Source organism: Linepithema humile, chromosome 3 (genome assembly GCF_040581485.1).
Source record: "Linepithema humile isolate Giens D197 chromosome 3, Lhum_UNIL_v1.0, whole genome shotgun sequence".
Lineage (NCBI taxonomy): Eukaryota > Metazoa > Arthropoda > Insecta > Hymenoptera > Formicidae > Linepithema > Linepithema humile.
In genome coordinates, this window is record NC_090130.1 from 18,449,595 (window position 1) to 18,471,922 (window position 22,328).

Below are 22,328 nucleotides of genomic sequence, written 5' to 3' on the forward strand. Positions count from 1 at the left end.
ACCTTATGATTCACGTTTTCGAATAATCTTTACAGAAATGTTCAAAAAAAGTCGTATGCGAGCATGCGCGATCGGATATTGTAATAAGCGGAAGTGAGAAGGAAAGAGTGATAGAGAAAAGATGTATGAGTGTGTTTTTTGAGTGCGTGTTATAAAATGTTTTCTAAAAAACAATTTTTATAATCGACGTATGCCAAAACTCGGATGATGAATATTGACTGTCAACAAAAGGGTATTTAATTTGTACATTTTTATTCTTAGAAATTTATTGATAAAATGCAAGGTTACAAAAATAAAAGGGGTACATACGCTTGTAGTACATGAAAGACTCGTTAATGAGCTACACAACTCAATATACAGTATAATAAGAGAAACTAAAAGTACTTATAATGCACATGAAATAATATCTGAACGAAAAAACTGTATGAGTAACACGTGCGTGAAGAAAACCATAAAGCTCACATCTAACCTAGCGAGTGTAGAAAGTACAGAAAGATGATCACGGTCGTCTAAGCTCACGCACAGATTAACGCGCCAAATTCAAAAGGATGTTGTTGCATTCCAACACTCCTCCTCAACAACATTTTTATTTATTAGTCAATCCACTTCGCTGTCTTAAACTCATTAACTTAATTCGCGCAAGTGGCTTGGTTAAGATATCTGCTACCATTACTTCAGTCGGACAATACAAATAGTTAGTAATACCTGTATCTTTTAAGTTTTTTCACAAAATGATACTTAGTATTAACATGTTTTGTACGCTTGCTATATTTATCCTTATTGACTAATTTTATACAGCTCTGATTATTTTCGAATATTACAGTTGGTTGTGTTTGTTCTTCATTAAAATCCTTTAACAAATTTCGCAGCCATACTGCTTCCTGGCATGTTTCCGCTAGAGCAATGTATTCTGCCTCTGTAGAAGATAATGCTACACATGATTGCTTCATGCATGCCCAGCTTACCGTTCCTCCGTTAAATTTGAACAAATATCCACTATTAGTCTTTCGATCCTCAATATCTTGTGCCCAATCTGCATCCGAATATCCCAGCAAGATACCTTTTTCCTCTTTTTCTTTTGTACCTAGTACTAATTTTAAATGCTTAGTATCCTTCAAGTAACGTATCACCCTTTTTGCCTCAATCCAATCTGTGTGTGTAGGACAATTCATTTTTCTACTTAATATTGATACACTAGCTGCTATGTCTATTCTAGTATTAGTTGCTAAATATATTAATGCTCCAATCAATTTTTGGTATTGTTTTACATCCACTTTGTCTGACTTATCTTCACTTTTTCCATATCCAATATCAAGTGGAATTTCAGAATCCTTTGCGTTATCCATTTCATAAATCTTTAATAACTTATCAATATAACATGTTTGATTAATACTATAAAAACCATCTTTATTTTTTATAACTTTAATACCTAGATAATAATTAATATTGCCAAGATCTACCAGTTCAAAGAAATTATTTAACTTTTTATACATTTCATCTATATATTTTTCGTTGTTACTTGCAATAATTATATCATCCACATAGATAATTATATAAGCTGTATCCCTATCTATTTTTTTCGAATATAGACACAAATCTACCTGACTTTGCTTATACTGTTCCTTAATCAAAATACTATTTAACTTGTCATTCCATACTTTAGCCGCTTGCTTTAGACCATAAATATTTTTATTTAATCTGCATACCTTACTTTCGCTACCTTTTACCTCGAAACCTCTCGGTTGTGCCATATAAATAGTTTCCTCTAGGACCCCGTTCAGGAATGCATTCTTTACATCCAGATGTCGAACCGTTAGTTTTTGTTTTCCTGCTACCGCTAACAATGTCCTGAATGTGGTTTGCCTTGCCACAGGTGCGAATACTTCTTCATAGTCCACGCCGTATTCTTGTGTATAGCCCTGCGCAACTAATCTTGCTTTATACCTTATTATGCGTCCTTGAGCATCCGTCTTAGCTTTGTAAGTCCATCTGCAGCCCACTACATTCTTATCTATCGGCTTATCCACCAATGTCCACGTACCAGCCTTCATGAGTGAATCATATTCTTCATTCATACCCTTAATCCATTTTGTACTATTGGATGATGCTATTGCCTCCTCATATGTGTCTGGTTCAAATGCATTCTCCTCCTGTTTTGTATGATACGCTAAGTTGCAATATCTATTTGGTGGAATTCCTTTATTAAACTTTTGTGATCTTCTTAGTCGTTGATCTTCTTCATTGTTTTTTTCTTCTTGAACTAATGTTTTTGTTTTTTCTTGATTTTTACTGTTTGGACTATCTTTAACTTCTTCTTCTTGATCTCTTGTGCTTTCTCCATCATGTTGTTTTTCTTGTTTCTTTATTTCAATGATTACCTCATTCGATTCTTCTTCTTCAAGAAAATTTACATCCCGACTTATTATAATTTTGTCTGTGTTTATATCTAATAGTCGATATCCTTTTGCATTTTCTGCATAACCGACAAATACGTATTCTTTTGCTTTTTCATCAAGCTTTCTTCTTAACTCCTTCGGGATGTGAGCATATGCTCTAGAGCCAAATGTATGTATATGTTGTAACGATGGTTTCTTCTTGTACCATTTTTCAAATAGAGTTACGCCAGTAGCTTTTGTAATAAGTCTGTTCTGTAGATAGTTTGCAGCGCACACTGCTTCTCCCCAATACTTGTTTGGCAATCCTGCGTCGATTAGCATACACCTTGTCATCTCCATGAGATATCTGTTTCTTTTTTCGGCTACACCATTTTGCTCAGGTGCATACCCTACGGTGTATTGCACTTCAATTCCCTCCTTCCTAAGATAGTTTCTTAAGTTTGCATTTACGTATTCTCTACCTTTGTCGGACCTGATAACTTTTGGTATCTTATTGAATTTAGTTTTCATATTTCTCACGTAGTCCTGAATTTTTTCAGTTACTTCCGATTTTTGTTCCAAAAGATATACAACTGCATACCTGCTGTAGTCATCAATCAGAGTCAATACGTAACGCTTATTTCCTGGAGTTTTTGTTTGCATAGGACCGCAAACATCCGTATGTATTAGATCCAGTGCATCTTCCGTCTTGCTCCATGATTTCTTAGGGAATGATTGCCTAGTCATTTTACCTTTTATACATACTTCACAAATACCTCTAATGCCACAGTCCGTTATTTTTAAGTCTGTCGCTAGATTCTTCTTCTCCATCTCCTCTATTGCTTCTTGATTTCTATGATCAAGTTTCCTGTGCCACGTATGTTGACAATCTTTCCTGTGCCTGTCTCCAGCTATTAAGGCCTTCTGATCAAACTGTAATCTATACAAATTTTCGCTTATATCTGCAGTAGCCACAGTTACCTTGTCCTTTATGATATTACATATTTTTCCAGTAAATTTAACTTGAGTCTTTTTCAGTTAACTTCCTTACTGACAGCAAACTTTCTTCCAATGTAGGAACATATAACACTTCTTTTACCAAGATTTTATTCTGTTTACCCTTATCATCTTTACAGATCAGATAACCGTCTCCTACACCGTGCACGTCTGCACTGTCACCGTTTGCCAGCATTACATTTTTCATTCTTCCCGCATTGAGTACTTCAAAAAAATTTTTATCATTGGTCATATGACTTGTGGCTCCTGAATCGATATACCATGTTTGAGTATAATTGCTACCACTGCGAACACCGAAGCATATCTGCGTACCTTCATTTTCATTGACAGCTTGATTTGCCTTTTCTTTTTCTTTTTCTGCTTTCCATTTGATGTACTTTCTGCAGTCTTTCTTCACATGGCCTGTTTTTTGACAGAAAAAACATGTAATATCTTTTACATTTTTTCTTGACATACTAGTTTTTTCAAACTTCTTAGATTGCGCTTTGAGTGCCTTATCCTCTCGTTCATCCATGTCTTTTGTATTTCTACGCCTACTATCTTCGTCTAATAGTTTGCCTTTCACAAGCTCTACAGTTAATTCATCTTCGTTTCGTGTTTCCAACGCTGTTATTAATGTGTTGTATGACTCTGGTAGGCTACACAGTATTAATGCTATAATCATCTTATCCTTTAATGTCTCTCCCAATGCAGCTAACTGATCCACTGAATTTAGCATTGCATTTAAGTGTTTTTCCATATCACCGTTCTCAGAAAGTTTCATACTAAAAATTTTCTTAAACAAGAATACCTGATTCGTGAGTGACGCTTTTTGATGATAAGCTTGCAGCACTGTCCATGCTTCCTTTGCATTAGTCGTATTTCTAATGTGCCTTAACTGATCGTCTTCAATTAATAACCCTATAGTAGCACGTGCCTGTCTATCTGCCTTGAGCCATTGTGCATCTGGTGCCGCTGGTCTGTCTGTATCAATCGTATGCCACAAGTCCTCTCGTGTCAGCAGCAACTCCACCTTACACTTCCACACTTGGAAGTTTGTGTTATTTAGCTTCGCAATATTAAACCGTGTGTCTGCCATTGTTCCTGTCCCCTTTTTCTTTATTATTATTACGCCACGTACTCTGGGCCCATAACCTCTTAGAAATTTATTGATAAAATGCAAGGTTACAAAAATAAAAGGGGTACATACGCTTGTAGTACATGAAAGACTCATTAATGAGCTACACAACTCAATATACAGTATAATAAGAGAAACTAAAAGTACTTATAATGCACATGAAATAATATCTGAACGAAAAAACTGTATGAGTAACACGTGCGTGAAGAAAACCATAAAGCTCACATCTAACCTAGCGAGTGTAGAAAGTACAGAAAGATGATCGCGGTCGTCTAAGCTCACGCACAGATTAACGCGCCAAATTCAAAAGGATGTTGTTGCATTCCAACATTTATAATAATCGCATATTTATCTTTTATCTGTAAAAAATTTTTGAGGTCCCTCTTTCAAAATAAAATCATAATTTATTGCAACAATTGTAATATATATATATATTACAGGGTGTCTGGCAATAATTGCCCCACCGGTCATATACAGGTAGAGGAGGTCAAATCGAGTAGAAAAATCCTTTACCATTTTTTAATTTTCATAATAAGTACTGAGTAATTAACGAAAAAAGATCGGCGAATCCGCGCGAGTAAAGCGCGCGCGGTGAGAAGGACGTCCCACTGCTACGCGATCACTAGGACACAAGGCTCTAGCGTTACGCGCCGCTCGTATGTTGCCATTGTCATTTGTAGAGCGCTCCTCCCAACGCTTCATCGCGCGCCTAGTGATCGCATAGCAGTGAGATGTCCTTCTCGCTGCGCGCGCTTTACTTGCACGGATTCACCAACCTTTTTTCGTTAATTACTTAGTACTTATTACAAAAATCAAAAAATGGTAAAGGACTTTTCTACTCGATTTGACCTCCTCTACCTGTATATGACCGGTGGGGCGATTATTGCCAGACACCCTGTATATATATATATATATTGATTAAAGTACGTTTTAAGGCGCTGATATGCAACGGAAACATAAAAATCAATTATTATAGTTATCGGTGGCTTCCTTTCCTACATCACGCGCACATTGTATCTACAGATATTTAATATTATTATGATTATATATACTGTGCTAACAAAAAGGAAATATATCGCGGCATATTTTTTAAATGCTTGCTATTTTTTCTGCTGTACAATTTTTTAGTATTCCTTGACGCACTGACTGAGATTTGGTAACCACAAACATTCAGCGATGTTAAACAAAGAATTATCGGCGTTCATGTATAAATTATATGTTATTTGTGTATAGGGAGTAGAATATGCATCCTAACAGGCGCTAAAATACTGTCACTCGATACAAAGTCCAACAATATCCAACGATGAACTTGGCGACATTAATGCCCATTTAAAACCGAAGCAGCAAATACATTAGCAACAAGCGATTAAAGAGTGGAAACTTAGAATTACAGTAATTCAAGGCAGACTGTATTATACTTTTTATAATTTTGTATTAATGAAAAAAAAGAAAAATACGTGAAGAGTAAGTTCCATTTTTTGGAATGAGGTAAAAAAAAAAGGAACGTGATATTAATAATGTCGTTTGGTGATTTTCAGCTCCCATGTCCATTGATTGAATGAACGAAAATCGGAGAGTATGCGTGAGAGTGCTTGAATTAAATAAGGACTTCTAGAACTGACAAATCTCCGAATCGAAGTTTGTATCGATCATAATTCCGATCGTCTCGAAAGTTTGCCACGGAAGCTTAGACCTAAGTTAATTAATGTCAAGTAAACTTCAGCGAAAAATTATACATTTAAGACCTTTATATATTCAGTCAAATATAATATACAATTCATGTTTTTTGTATACTACGGCTGCTCACTCTTTTTTGTTTTATAAAAATGTATCTAATAGCTGTAACACGATCAACATTTAACTATCTGTTTATTTTACGTGCACATTTTCTAGGAAGCTTTAAATGTTGCAGTAATAATTTGCATCTGACAGTTTTCCCGTTAAATATCAACATATAATAGATGAGTTATCTTTTTATCATTTCATCAATGTACTAACGGACAAAAGATGATGTTCGCAACGTGTAATCACCAGTTCATATGTTTCGTTTGCATTATGAAATCACGCAAGGAATTATTGATCAAATGCTTTTGCATTACATTAGTTTTGTCATGTGATAACGTATCGACACGCCATCGAGACGCCCAGCAGCCTGAATGGAAAAATAGTATGGTTGCATTCTGCAAATCGTGATAACGACTAGAATTGATTTGCTACAAATAATCGACGCAGAAAACAGTGTGTTGGAAGATGATCTTCGATTCGATCTACGTTAAAGCCATTAAAAATCGGATATGCTGGAATGCATCTCTACGGCAGTCCATAACAGGTATTTGCTTTCCATTAATAGGAAGGTTTTACGAATCAAAATTGTAAATAATTAATGGACATTATTAATTGATATAATATTGGTGCTACACATTAGCATATATCAATTTTCTCAGCTAAATTAATACTTTAAGGAATAAGTCGGTATGTGCATAAGATTTTATATAGAGATTGCAAATGCTTTATCCTCTTATTTGTGTTAGCTCGAACAATACGCAATCAAAGATTCATGATAATTATTTCTCTACAAAAAACTACAAAAAAATGGTATAAAAGTTATGAAAACGTGTAGAGACGTCTTTTTGAGATGATTGTTACTCCTGGCTACATTGTCATAGTCCAAGATGAATGGCGTGATTTGGAAGAAAATGCAAGGAACTTTTGTGCCAATTTCGAGTATACTGATATATGCCATGATGCAACAAGAACGTTTTAGACAAAGTCGAGAACAGGAAACTCATAATTTTCAACTGCAAAACTTAACCTTAACATCTTTTGAGATATGCTTTCATAAATCATACATATCCGATGTTTAGTCTCGAACATTCTTCGAGTTTACGCAATGTTCATATTTTTCGTTAAAATTAATTTGTTTAATTAATAACATGATAGCTGCTCTTCAGAAATCGATGAGAGAAGATTTGAATATTAAAAGTAGTAGTATCGTATGCGAATATAATAATCCTAAATTAGCAATCTATTACGTACTTTAAATTTTAAAAAATTAATTGGCAAATAATTAAATAATAATTTCGTTATGATTGCATATTTTTAGGAAAAGAATTTCCTCGAATTCTATGACAATGATACAAAAGTAACAGGACACTGCGATGATTTATGGATCTTGCTTTCGCAGTCGCTGAATTTTACGTAAAGTTGTATTGATCAAAATGCTATTGTATTAGAAAATTAACTGTTGACAAAGATAAGAACATACAGTAATCAAAAAACACTTTTCTTATTTTTAAATTAAACAGCCAATCAGATCAAATGCAAGCAGCCTGGGTTTACTGGAAAATCAGACTTATCAGCATAGGTTATTAAGCATAATTTTTTGTAATGAGACTACTGTAATATCAAAAGTTGAAACATATGTATAGTGCGCGACTTGTAGCTGTTGATTTTTCAATGTCTCTGTGGATGAACAGGTATATTTAAGAACTTAGTTTTACACATTTCTATCTTTTGACACAATAAATAGAGAAAAAAGTATGTAAAATTCTCAAAAAAGAAACATTTTATAAAATTTATTCTTGGCGACTCAATAACAATTTAACTATGCTAAAAATTGCCATAATGATTTTGAATTTTGCAGCCAGCGATTGTATACTTATTCGTCAAGAAGGGATACACGATAGCACATGGATGGCAAAAGTCTTCTCTTGGCAAATATGGTGCAATATATTAGCTATACATGTGTTGCTGAGCGTGTGCAGCTTTTGCTCGCAAATTGTCATTGCACGACTCGAAGATAAATGTAAAAGCACAACCTTCGGCTTCACTTCTTCTATAACTTTGGAATGCTCTGCAAACAAAGCATGAATCATAAGTTTGGACATTTTATTCCCATTCATCAAGCTTATGTTGAATTTTCTTACGTGTATCTTTTTCTGAAGATTTATTAAGTTTCGAATCGCGTACTTTTTAGAAGTCAGATTTTAATTATTACCAATACATATAATAATGATATCATTTTGAAAATACATAAAAACAACACATTGCTTGCCATCATCGAAACTTGTTTCCGTAGAAAATAGTATTTTACCATAATGAAAGATTCTAGTTTGAGTAATAATTATAATAGGTTACATTCTCGGCATTCTTAAGAAAAGATCAAGGATATTAGAAACCTCGCTGGGCTTTTTTTGTTCTGTATTGCACATGGCGTTTGATGGTGTGCTGTTTATTTATATGGCAAAACGTATTTTTATACCACCATTCGATTCTCTCGATTCTATGGTAACTCATTCTAAATACAGTGTTGTGAATCTAAAGGGTTCAATTGCAGATATTGCGCTTTAGGTAAATAATAATTATAATTATTAATATATAATTATAATAATCACAATATTTATAATTCATTAATATGTAATTTATTAACTTAGATTTAAAATTTCCTTCGAATATATTCGTTCTAATTTATAGGTAAGTACTCACGAAACTTTATAACGAGTTAGAGGGGCAAAACGCGATATTGCTGTATCAACAGTCGAAAAAATGTTTAAAATGGCGTGTTCCACGAAAGGAAAACGTTACATTCTACTCCAAGGTGAAGATGAGTCTAAAGTAAGAGAAGATATTATATGCCGCCTGACTCTGATTGAAAGGCCCTACTTGCAAATGTGGATAGCTGCCGGCATCGCAAAGAATTTCAAATATAAAAGAACTATTGATCTTGGATAACAAAAATGTCGACAGGAATTATAATATAATCATGATATATGATTACATATGAATAAATAATTTTCATGAATAGGATACTCAAATTGATGAAAGTTGGACTTTTGGATGCAGATAATAGAACGTCGGCTGCCACAGACAATGCAAAACGAAATTAATGTCAATAAAACGGAAGCGATCAGAATGGATCAAGTTTCTGTAGTAATTGAATTGATGTGATGTAAAATAATAATAGCTTTCATTATTCTCGTAATCGAAAAAATCGTGTATGCTTATAAACTCAAGCAATCTTGACTACATTTTTACGCGTTGTATGAGATCGAGGATCGATTTATGGCATTGAACAGCTACTCGCTTCAATCTATGGGCAATTACATTCAGACCTGGATAACGTATATGACGTATAAAGTTTCCATTATCTATATAATTATATTTATTTTCACAAAACTTGCACTGTGCTTCAAAATCCGTCAGCATTATATAATATTTCCATATATTTTGTTTAGTTGCAACATTTAGTGGCATAAAAATTATATTCGTTTTAAGTGATGAAGCACGTTCTGATGAATCAACTGGGTCATAAGTTTCTTGCGTATTTTTTAATTTGTCTGAATGTGTCTTTCTTATATGAGAATCCAGATGATGGTGAATATAAAAATTTATCTTGGCGTGACAAATATTACCTTTCACCACAAAATTATTTTGTTGTGTCCAATATTTCCATGTCCAACTAAAAAGTATATGATTCTTCCGTTCTTTTTTAGAATGCGTTTTTAAGTGATCTTCTAAATCTTCAGATTTAGTTGTGGACAGAATATTTGCATCACAGATAACACAATATAAAAGTAATTGATTTGAATACTTGAAATTCATCCATGGCCATTTACTTAGTTTTCTCTCTTTTTCGTATTCTTAAATTTTGTCATGGTGCTTTTTTACATGTTTTTTGAAATCGTTTATCATCTATATAATTATATTTAATTTCACAATACTTGCACTGTGCTTTAAAATCCGTCAGCTTTATATAGTATTTCCATATATTTTTTTTAGTTTCAATATTTAGTGGCATAAATGTTATGTTTGTTTTAAATGATGAAACACGTTCTGACGAATCAACTGGATCATGTGTTTCTTGCATAATTTTTAATTTGTCCGAATGTGTTTTTTTTTATATGAAAATCTAGATAGTTTCGAATACAAAAACTTATCATGGCATGACAAATATTACATTTCACCACAAAATTATTTTGCTGTGTCCAATATTTCCGTTTCCAATTTTGAAGAATATGATTCTTTCGTTGTTGTTCAGAATGCGAATTTAAGTGATCTTCTAAATCTTCAGATTTAGATGTAGACAGAAATTTTGTATGACAGATAATACATTGTGAAAATAATTGGTTTGAATACTTGAAATACATTCATGGCCCTTTTATTAATTTTTTCTCTTCTTCGTATTCTAAAATGTTTTTATGGTCTCTTTCAATGTGACGTTAAAGTTTTTATTTTCTATATAATTATATTTAATTTCACAATATTTGCACTGTGCTTTAAAATCTGTCAGATTTATATAATATTTCCATATATGTTCTTTAGTTATGAGTGACATTGTGTCCGTTTGAAGTGACTGGACGCGTATAACTGAATACGATACAAGAACCTTTTTGTCGAAAAGTAGAAAACAGGACAAAAAGAAGACGCATGTTTTTTAATTTCAATGTAAATATTGATACGTTAGTTAAATCTAGCTAACAATTATTAAAACACGCGGTAACATCTCATGCCTAGTATGTATAGTAATACGTCTCAGCGAAAGAGACGTTACAGCATATACAGAAATATACGGTTTTGTGAGAATAAATGCTCAAATAATATATTATTTATGTATATAAAATAAAACTATTTTCAAATTATGGCTATATCAAGAAAAACGCGTATTTTTTTAAATTATTTAACTGCGTTAAATGCAATTAATATGTTGATTGCAGAAATAAATAAATGTAATTTACTTAATTGATATGAGTGCATAAACAAATTATTATATGTATGCATTTATTCTGATTTATTTTCAGATATGGCATTATCATCGATTTTTTTTACAAAGTGCCCCGAATCACTAGATTCTGACGTCGATAATGGGGGCGGTGAGGTTTCGACCTGCTTTAATGCATTTTTTACCAAGATTCTTGAAACGGATCTAGTAAATTGATTTTTTTTAACTTGGAAGGGGGGTTTTAACCCCTCCCTCTCCGGCTAGGATCCGCCAGTGTATACATATGTAACGAGATGTGAGAGACCTAAGATCATACTCTATTCTGCTTGGGAACAGAAAAGATCTATCGATACTTGGTAAGGTATCTTTGCTCTTAATCAATTTTCGTCGTTATCAAATTTACTTTTATTGTTTAAGCTTAATTAAACTTTATTATTTTTCTTTCGTCTGTAAGGTAATTAATTGTTCTGCGCTTTTATGTATCTGTGTTATATTTATGTCGCTTTATGTCGATCTATACGTACATAGCATTAGGTGTTTATGACTGCCTGGATAGTTTTGAAATTATTTTGTCGATTGCGCTGTTCTATAGCGCTGAAGTTATAACGTAAAATAAAACAAAATAATTCAAAAAGACACCACAAGATTTTCGCGTAATCGTATTTTACTTAATGATATATTCATCTTTCGCTAAACTATATTTTGTGAAGAGAAGTGACTGCTACGTTACAGTAGACAAAATGTAAAATTATAATACATTTTTATAAATAAAGTATTTTTTATGTTGTTACGTTATAATGAAAGAATTGTACTTTATGATTTGTGTAGACTTTTATTGTCAGCGCAAGTTTCTAATATAATTTCTTTCGTAAAGATAGTAAAGATTCCGCATATAAATTATTTATCTTAAAAATGTATATATGTATATTTAATTTCAGATCACAGTGAATAATAATCATCGACAAGCAAATTTTAAAGAATATTACATTGATGAAACTGAACTATTAGAAATTGAGACATCACACGCGTGAAGATGAATCTCCGAAAAACGTGTCTGCTATCATTTGTATTTATTATCTCGTTAGCATGCTAGTGTATAGGACAACAGCTAAACCAGGACGTAAGTTTTCTTCTCTCATATTTTTAATATACAACTTTAATTACAATATAATTTGGAGAAATCGAAATATTAAAAAATGTATATGTATTTAATAATCACTCAAATAGAACGCAAAAAACTGAAATTGTCAATTTAATATCATTTTATTGGGAAAATTAATAGATACTTTATTGTACATAATTTTATGTAACTCTTTATTTGTATTACAGTTTGCTTTCTACCTATAAACGATCCTATCGAAACATGCTTATCTGTTCGTGTAAGATATAGATATGACTCAACTTTGGACCAATGCAAAGATTATACGTATTTTTTTTATTGTGGGGAAAATGAGAATAGTTTCGACGATCTAGAAAATTGCGAACATACATGCGTAATTATTTAATTATAATGTGAACACGTACTGACATAAAATTATATTATAACTAATAAAAATATTTAATACAATATTAACATAATTATAAAGGAAATATTTAAATACATTGGAAAACTCTGTGAAACTTTTGTAAGATACTTGTGCAAGTGTTTTATTTTTTCAATTAATTTATTATATTAATAAAATATAAGAATATAAGAATGTGAATAAAATATGTATATTTAAATATTACTACTTTTTATCTTTCTTTATATATTATATGGCGAGTGTCGTAAAATTCTCGATAAGTACTCTTACGAAATTCTACAACACAGTATGCCACGGCGATAATACTCGATGACGTATCAGCTACGTTATTGGCAGACAGTGCGCAGGCTTTTCACCATTGTGGGGAAGGAATTTCAAGATCGAAGAACCGATCGTGGTTCTCTATACTGTTGTCTTTTGGCCGATCACAGTAACGGACGTTTCTCGACAATTTGTTTGGACTTATACGACGAAGCAAGAAATTTAACTCGATTCTGCTCAGTGAGGACGAATTTATTGGCACTTGGTAAGTCATTTTCAATTAATTTTGTCTTTAATAAATTATCTTTTATTACGTACTAAGTACTAAATATTAAATAAATTTCGTTGTGTTTTCTTTATCTGCACATTAATGATTTTGTATTGTTGCATTTGAATTATATTAGTTATTACTTTCGTGATATGTCGATCCGTCGATTTTATACGACACGATCTCAAAGCTCTATACATTGGAAAATAATCTTGTCGAGAAATTCGATTGTGTCCTCAAGATTAGTTGACAAAATCTCACGACGATAACAATGCTCTGGCCTTGGTCCCGATATGAAATTCCTAATGCGCGATCGGTGTTTTTTTTCTTACGTGTAGCGAACATGCTAAAATAATAATCGTGATAAAATCTTAAAATTGTATTCATATTACAAAAAAAGCTATTACTCTACCTATTGTTATAGGTATACACATGATTAATAATAAATGATGCTAATTTCACGATTCAGAGATGTGTAGATTCCACAGATAAACTATATTATTTATTGAAACAATTTTAAACTTGCATACATAAAATTAAATTGAACTTCATAATTTATTTGTCAGAATATTAATCTTTATATAAAATAAAATGAGCTAAAATGTATGTATAAAATTTCAAATTGTTGCATGATGATTATCGATAACACAATTTTCCTAGATAATACATCAGAGAAAGTTAACAAATTAAAACGTCACACACATCAAGATGAGTTACAAAACATATCTCTTATTTCTCGTTATCATCTCTCTCTCATTATCATGCGTACTCTGTAGGAAGAATACGAATCGTATGCCTCATATGAAAAATACACATCTACAATTTTTAAGTCATCGACAACCTTCAAGTCATCGACAACAAAGTAAATTTCTCTTCTCGCATCGAACACAGTAATCTTTTATTAAATTTGTTATTACAATATTTTTAACAAAAATTGTAAAATTTAAATTCTTCAAAATGTACATATTTCTATGTATTTAATAGTGATTTTTATGCATAATTTTTAAGCATTATTTTTATTGTATGTAACTTGATATGTATCGTACCGTTTTCACAGACCAAGATTGCAAGCAGAAATTAGACCAAGGTTCATGCGTTACATTTGAAGACAGATTTTGGTACGACAAAGAAGTAAATAAATGTAAAAAATTTTTGTGGGGAGGTTGTGGAGGAAATAAGAACAATTTTAAGACTAGACAGGAATGTCGGAATGTTTGTAAGTTTTAATCATTTAGATTTTCAAATAAAAATACTAAATTGAAAATTTTATGAAATTCTGATAAGATATTTATATAATTATTTTGTTTGTACAAGAATTGATATGAACTGATTGATGACCTGTAATAAAATTAAACGTATAAATACATAAGAATAAGAAAATATATATATTATATCTATAATTTGCTTACTTTTTGTCTCCTTTTCTATACTATGAGTATAATACTATGTATAATAACTTAATTACATTGCAATTTATAATTATTTGAATCGAGACTAATTAATATTTATTGATATATTAATCAGCTAGCTTTGGGGACACAATCGAATTTCTCGAAAAGATTATTTTTAAATGTACGAAACTTTGAGACCGTTTGGTATAAAAACGACGGATTGGCATACCACGACAATAATAATTAATAATTATACAAGCATAGAATTACGTCGAGGTCATTATAAAACGCTTTTCACACGCGCAAATCTTTTTTGTAAAAGCACCGCGACAAAGAACGACGATATCTAATATAACCGCCCAGACACATTACATTGACTGTAAAACGCTTGATATTTCCTTAAAGCACTTTCGTGTGCGTAAGCACTTTGCTCTTATGCGGGCAATGTGTAAGTACGTCCCGTCGTCAATCGGCATGCGCGATCCGCGATACCGCAGCAAGACTTCCGTTTAATGCACCTTACGTTACAATGTTATCTGCTACGATAATATCGCGGCACGATAATCGAAACAGCGCATTCTATCGTAAAAGTAATTTTCAGCGCTGCAAAGTTGCTCGTACGAGTAGTACAATAATTTTCAATATCTCCGTCGGGATTATTCCTCGGATCTCGGAATAAGATTATAACTCTGCAAAGTGTCCACAACCGTTTATATTTTCCGTTGAACTATTATCTCATTGCGGTGCTCGTTAATAATTTTTATTAGTTTGCGCATAACTATATCGGGATGTTCCACGGTGCCGAAAATGTAAGTACTTCGAGCCTAGATCGCAGCAACGTGTGTCGCCCGGGTGCTATTTCTATCGTCCCTTGCGACACAGGCAAAGAAAAGCTGATATTATGAAGATGAAATTGTATGTATGTGCATAAATTTGTCGTAAGCTTCCCGAGAGCGCGTCCTAAGATCTCTTGTCGAGATACAAACTCACGTGCAGCGCGGTGCCCGCCGATTATGGATGACCAAGAGAACGATGAACTTGTTCGGTCACTGTGTCATTAGACAGCAGTCGACAATTCCGCGCTAGAAATCGCTTCCATCTGTCCTGTCATGTTGTTTTCACGCTCGGTGCGACTTTTTCTGCGAACATTTTCTACGCGACGCGACGAGAACGTAACGAGAGCACGACAGCATGATTGGCAAATGGAAACGTTGTCACTTTGTCGGCAATGTGACGCAACGCGATCAAAGTGAATGGACGGAATCAATCGGAGTTTGACAGAGTGACAAACGCGATCACGGCGATCGATATTTTGGCCGATCGTTTACTGACCTCTCGCGATGCTCGAAATAGAAATCGTTACTACCAGCACGGCAATCCATTTCGGCTCTCGTAAAGTAATATGAGACCACTCCAAGCAACGCAATGTTTCTTATTCTATCGCGCATTTTACAGCATTCACCGTCCATTCACAACTTGAAATTAGCAATTACGATAACACATCTTTACGAGCGCATATAGGCAATTCTTTAGGCGCATTCTTTGAGTGATTCCAGTTGACAAGTTGCTTTCCCGAAATCGCTAGCATTTACGATGCGATAACACTTGAGTGCTTAAATTACAAAATAATATGCAGAAATTTTTTTATACAGCATAAACTTGCAGAATTATGCATGCATTAATTATGCGCCATTTTCTCGAACCGTTGCTTGCAGATATGATTTTAATACATAAACACTAGCGGAACCTGATGTCGATAATGGGGTGGGGGGGAGGAGAAGGGGGGGGGGGGTTTGATCTGCTTTAACGTTTAATGCATTTTTTACCAAGATTCTTGAAACAGTAAAATTGATTTTTTTAACTAGAAAGGGGGAGGGGGTTTACCCCAAAAGCCCCACTTCCCAGGATCCGCCAGTGCCCCGAATCATTGGTTTAAATTTCGTATCGTCACTCTATGTTTATTTGCTCAATAATAATAGTTTTTAATGCTTTAAGCTTAATTTTAAATACTCGTATTTCAATCAAGAATATTTAATTTTCAATATTTTCAATATTTAAATGTTTTAAATAATTGTTAATCTTTTAAATATGTTTAAATATTTTTGTTAAAACGCATTTTGACACAGTTATTCGTCTGCGTACAAAAATAATTTCGGCGATTCTGAATAATGTAAGATATGTTGAATAAAAATAAGGGTATTGATAAATTTCGATAGGTTTTGATAGAAAAATGGACTTCTTTTCTCCTAAGTAATTTTTTTAAACTAGAGACACAAGCGCGCATTATGCGCGCTATTTAGTTTTTTGCAAAAAATTATATATTATAATTATATGTTTAAGAAAAAGAATATAATATCACCATTATTTATATATTATATACCATCATTATTAGTATTGTACAATTTCTTAATTTCTAATCAAGAAATCTTAATTTCTAATCAAGAAATCATATTTTCTAACTAAGAAATTACTACTAACTTTAAATTTAGTAGCTTCGATATACATATCGATGACGTCTCAATATCTCAACTGCATCACAATATTAAAATAAAATAATTATCCTAAAATAATGGCATACAATAAAATTACGTATTCTATAAATTAGAGAAAATAATATTATATATATCTAACTAGTAGATTGTATGAAAAGTATATAAGATGCATTTTTAAGCAATCTGTGACATCTTATTACATTATAGCTTATTATTTTAGAATAAATATGGGAATAATACTGCTGGCCAAAATCAGCGCGTACATTTTATAGATATCGCGGAGAAAATGCATAGCAAAATCTGCGACAGCGTGAATAATAACGCGTTGTTTGAGATGGAGAATCGATTTATGGCATTGAACAGGTAAGGCTGCTCGCTTCAATCTATGGGCAATTACAATCAAACCTGGATAACGTTCGCACTTAAGAAGGACTTCCGCTTCAGGAAAACCATTGACTTAGCGTAAGTGTCGCGCAAATAAATTAGTCATTAATTATATGTCCAATATTAAAAAAATTATTATATGAGTTAAATTTTGTTTTCACTGTCATTCTTTATTTTCCAGACTTATCAAGTTCAACAAAGTCGGTATAATGGACGCTCTTAACGATCGTTGGCTAAATATTGGGCTAGAGAATAAAGAGCAGAACAAGTTCAAAATGATCGATTTGCATCAAGTGATGCTTGATTTTCCTAATACTCTGTTGCGGAATACTCATCTCATTTACAATACTCATTCTAGAAAAAATAAAATATTATTATTATACGAAAAATGTTCGACGTAGACGTACACGTTAAGAAATAAGCTTTGGATATATTTAGAGAAAACTGTACATGAATCTATATATGTAAAAAAACGGAATAATAATAATTTTAGCAAATATCCCTCTCTGTTTCTTCACAATTTATTTCTATTACCTTTTTAATATATACTAATTATTTTTTTATTATATACACAATTTATATTGCAGTTGTATCGAAAAATTATAGCATATGACCTTATAGAGTTAACCTTTGCCATTTGAACGCACGCATTAGTTTTGCCATGACAATGTATCAATATTCTATTAAATCATGACATTTCGCAGATTGTGATAACAAATAAAATTGATTAGTTTATAAATTTAAAACATAAGTACGTAATAAAATTTATAATAAAAGTTAATATATTTAAAAAAGTAATTTTGCTTATTATAAAACATAGATTTATGATCATATTCATAATTTTATAACATGAAACGAATAATTATACGTCACATTTATATACGCTATTTTTTTTTGGATATATCTTTTAGTAAATTAAAATCGTCAAAATCAAGACTGTCATTATTGCTGATTAATACTTGGATGCCGCTATTATATCATACTCATTTCTACCATGTCACCTTCTGGGGGAGGATAAATCTAAAAAATATAAACAATTATAATATGAAAATTTATGAAAAAAGAAATTATCTGGTTTTGCTGTGATCGTTATATTGTTTATTTTTAATAAATTAAATGCAATTTGAAAAATGTGAAAAATAAATTATATATACTAAAATTAACAATAATGCCAATATAATTTACATTTTTTTTTGTTTAATTGACTTGTCAAATAATGTTCATTTTTAACATGATCATTGAAATGCGTTCTAATAGCAACAGATGTGCTTCTGTGACTAGCATTACATTTAACTTCAATCATGACTTTTGGTATGTACCTTCGTATATAGTCAACTCTGAAATGTATGTTGTTTAATTGTTCTTTAGAATGCAAGCGTAATTAACCTTCCAAATTTTTAGATACGAATAAAACGTTCTTATTACAAATAATACATTTCACGCAAATGAGTTGAAATATTAATATTGTTCTCCGAGATTAAAATTTTTTATGTATTCTTCACATGTAAAGATTATAAGGTGGACATCTCTTTAACAATACGTAACAATCTTTTAGTGTCATAAACGTTGTGTCCGTTTCATGTGATGTAATGCAATCTGATAAACCAACTGGGTCATGTGTTTCTTGCATATTTTTCGATTTATCCAAATGTGTTTTTCTTATATGAAAATCCGGATACGGGCAAATATAAAGATTTAACTTGGTGTAACAAATATTACATTCCACCACAAAATCATCTCTTTGTGTCCAATATTTCCGTGTCCAACTATAATGTATATGATTCTTCCGTTGTTCTTCAGAATGCGTTTTTAAGTGATCTTCTAAGTCTTCAGATTTAGTTGTGGACTGAATATCTGCATCACAAATAATACAATGTAAAAGTAATTGGTTTGAATACTTGAAATACATCCATGGCCATTTACTTAGATTTTTTTCTTCTTCGTATTCCCAAATTTTATTATGGTACATTTTTACATGTTTTTTAAATTGTGCATCATCCACATAATTAATTTTACTTTTACAATACTTGCACTGTGCTTTAAAATCCGGCAGCTTTATATAATATTCCCATATATTTTTTTTAGTTACAATATCTAGTGGCATAAGAGTTATGTTTGTTTCAAGTGATGAAGCACGTTCTAACGAATCAACAGGGTCATGTGTTTCTTGCATATTTATTAATTTGTCCAAATGTGTCTTTTTTATATGAAAATCCAAATGTTTTTGAATAGTAAAAGATATGTTGTTGTTGCAAATATTACACTCCACCACAAAATCATTTCGTTGTGTCCAATATTTCCGTTTCCAATTTTGGAGAATATGATTCTTCCGTTGTTCTTCAGAATGCGAAATCAAGTGATTTTCTAAATCTTCCGATTTAGATGTAGACAGAAATTTTGCATGACAGATAATACATTGTGAAAATAAATGGTTTGAATACTTGAAATACATCCACAGCCCTTTTATTAGATTTTTCTCTTCTTCGTACTCCAAAATTTTTTTATGGAATTTTCTTATGTGACATTTAAAGCGTGTATCATCCACATAATTATATTTCATTTCACAAAACTTGCACTGTGCTCTAAAATCCGTCAACTTTATATAATAATCCCATATATGTTTTTTAGTTGCAATATCTAGTGGCATAAAAGTTATGTTTGTTTCAAGTGATGAAACACGTTCTGACGAATCAACAGGATCATGTGTTTCTTGCATATTTTTAAATTTGTCCAAATGTGTCTTTCTTATATGAGAATCGAGATATTTTCGAATAGCAAGGGGTAAGTTGTCGTGACAAAAATTACACTCCACCACAAATCATCATGTTGTGTCCAATATTTTCATGTCCAACTATAAAATATATGATTCTTTTGTTCTTCTTCAGAATGCGTTTTTAAGTGATCTTCTAAATCTTCAGATTTAGTTGTGGATAGAATATCTGCATCACAGATAATATAATGTAAAAGTAATTGATCTGAATGCTTGAAATACATCCATGGCCATTTACTTAGTTTTCTCTCTTTTTCGTATTCCCGAATTTTTTTATGGTGTTTTTTTACATGTTTTCTAAATTGTCTATCATGTATATAATTATATTTAATTTCACAATACTTGCATTGTGCTTTAAAATCCGTCAGCTTTATATAATATTCCCATATGTGTTTTTTAACTGCAATATCTAGTGGCATAAATGTTATGTTTGTTTTAAATGATAAAACACGTTCTGACGAATCAACTGGGTCATGTGTTTCTTGCATATTTTTTAATTTGTCCAAATGTTCTTTTCTTATATGAAAATCGAGATCCTTTAGAATATTAAGAAATATGTTGTTGTTGCAAATATTACACTCCACCACAAAATCATTTCGTTGTTTCCAATATTTCCTTTTCCAATTTTGAATGATATGATTCTTCCGTTGTTCTTTAAAATGCGAATTCAAGTGATCTTCCGAATCTTCAGTTTTAGATGTAGACAGAAATTTTGCATGACAGATAATACATTGTGAAAATAATTGATTTGAATACTTGAAATACATCCATGGCCCTTTCATTAATTTTTTCTCTTTTTCGTATTCCAAAATTTTTTTATGGTCTTTTTCAATGTGACGTTTAAAGTTTCTGTCTTTTATATAATTATATTTAATTTCACAATACTTGCACTGTGCTTTAAAATTTGTCAGCTTTATATAGTATTTCCATATATCTTTTTAGTTGCAATATCTAGTGGCATAAAAGTTACGTTTGTTTCAAATGATGAAACACTTTCTGACGAATCAATTGATTATGTGTTTCTTGCATATTTTTCAATTTGTCCGAATGTGTCTTTCTTATATGCGAATCCAGACAATGGTGAATATAAAGATTTAACTTAACGTGACAAACATTACATTCCACCACAAAATCATTTCGTTGTGTCCAATATTTCCGTTTCCAGTTTTCAAGGATATGATTCTTCCGTTGTTCTTCGGAATGCGAATTCAAATGATCTTCTAAATCTTCAGATTTAGATGTAGACAGATATTTTGCATGACAAATAATACATTGTGAAAATAATTGGTTTGAATACTTGAAATACATTCATGGCCATTTACTTAGTTTTTCCTCTTTTTTGTATTCCAAAATTTTTTTATAGTCTTTTTCAATGTGACGTTTAAAGTTTCTGTTTTTTATATAATTATATTTAATTTCACAATACTTGCACTGTGCTTTAAAATTTGTCAGATTTATATAATATTCCCATATATGTTCTTTAGTTATGAGTGACATTGTGTTCGATTGAAGTGATTGGACGCGTATAACTGAATACGATACAAGAACCTTTCTGTCGAAAATTCGAAAATAGGACGAAAAGAAGACGTATAATTTTTCATTTAAATGTAAATATTGATACGTCAGTCAAATCTAGCTAATAATTATCAAAACACGCGGTAACATCTCATGGCGAGTATGTATAGTAATAACATCTCTGCGAAAAAGACGTTATAGCATATACACGAATATACGGATTTGTGAGAAATAATGCACAAATAATATACGTAATATGTATGTATATAAGATAAAACCATCTTTAAATTATGGCTATATAAAAAAAACGCGTATTTTTTCGAATAATTTAACTGCGTTAAATGCAATTAATATGTTCATTGTAGAAATAAATAGATGTAATTGACTTAATTGATATAAGTGCATAAACAAATTATTATGTGTTTGCATTTATTGTGATTTATTTTCAGATATGGCATTATAATCGATTTTTTTTTACAAAGTGCCCCGAATTATTG

General features: G+C 31.7%; 1 protein-coding gene across 7 annotated transcripts; it reads left to right on the forward strand.

Moving 5' to 3' along the window:
- Positions 1-11,318: 11,318 nt before the first annotated feature.
- On the forward strand, positions 11,319-18,045 carry LOC136998791 (uncharacterized). Of its 7 annotated transcripts, none has more exons than XM_067351993.1 (6): positions 11,319-11,583; positions 12,166-12,347; positions 12,557-12,720; positions 13,087-13,276; positions 17,383-17,624; positions 17,728-18,045. In XM_067351993.1, exons 2-5 carry the CDS (start codon positions 12,314-12,316, stop codon positions 17,385-17,387), a joined length of 393 nt encoding a protein of 130 aa, XP_067208094.1. In that variant the 5' UTR covers positions 11,319-11,583; positions 12,166-12,313; the 3' UTR covers positions 17,388-17,624; positions 17,728-18,045. The 7 variants fall into 7 exon arrangements, 1 of the variants encoding a protein (XP_067208094.1); XR_010889324.1 differs by lacking the exons at positions 17,383-17,624; positions 17,728-18,045 and adding exons at positions 13,940-14,141; positions 14,337-14,679 and having other exon boundaries at positions 11,449-11,583; positions 12,557-12,852; positions 13,038-13,276; XR_010889325.1 differs by lacking the exons at positions 17,383-17,624; positions 17,728-18,045 and adding exons at positions 13,940-14,141; positions 14,337-14,679 and having other exon boundaries at positions 11,450-11,583; positions 12,557-12,852.
- The last annotated feature ends 4,283 nt before the right edge of the window (positions 18,046-22,328 follow it).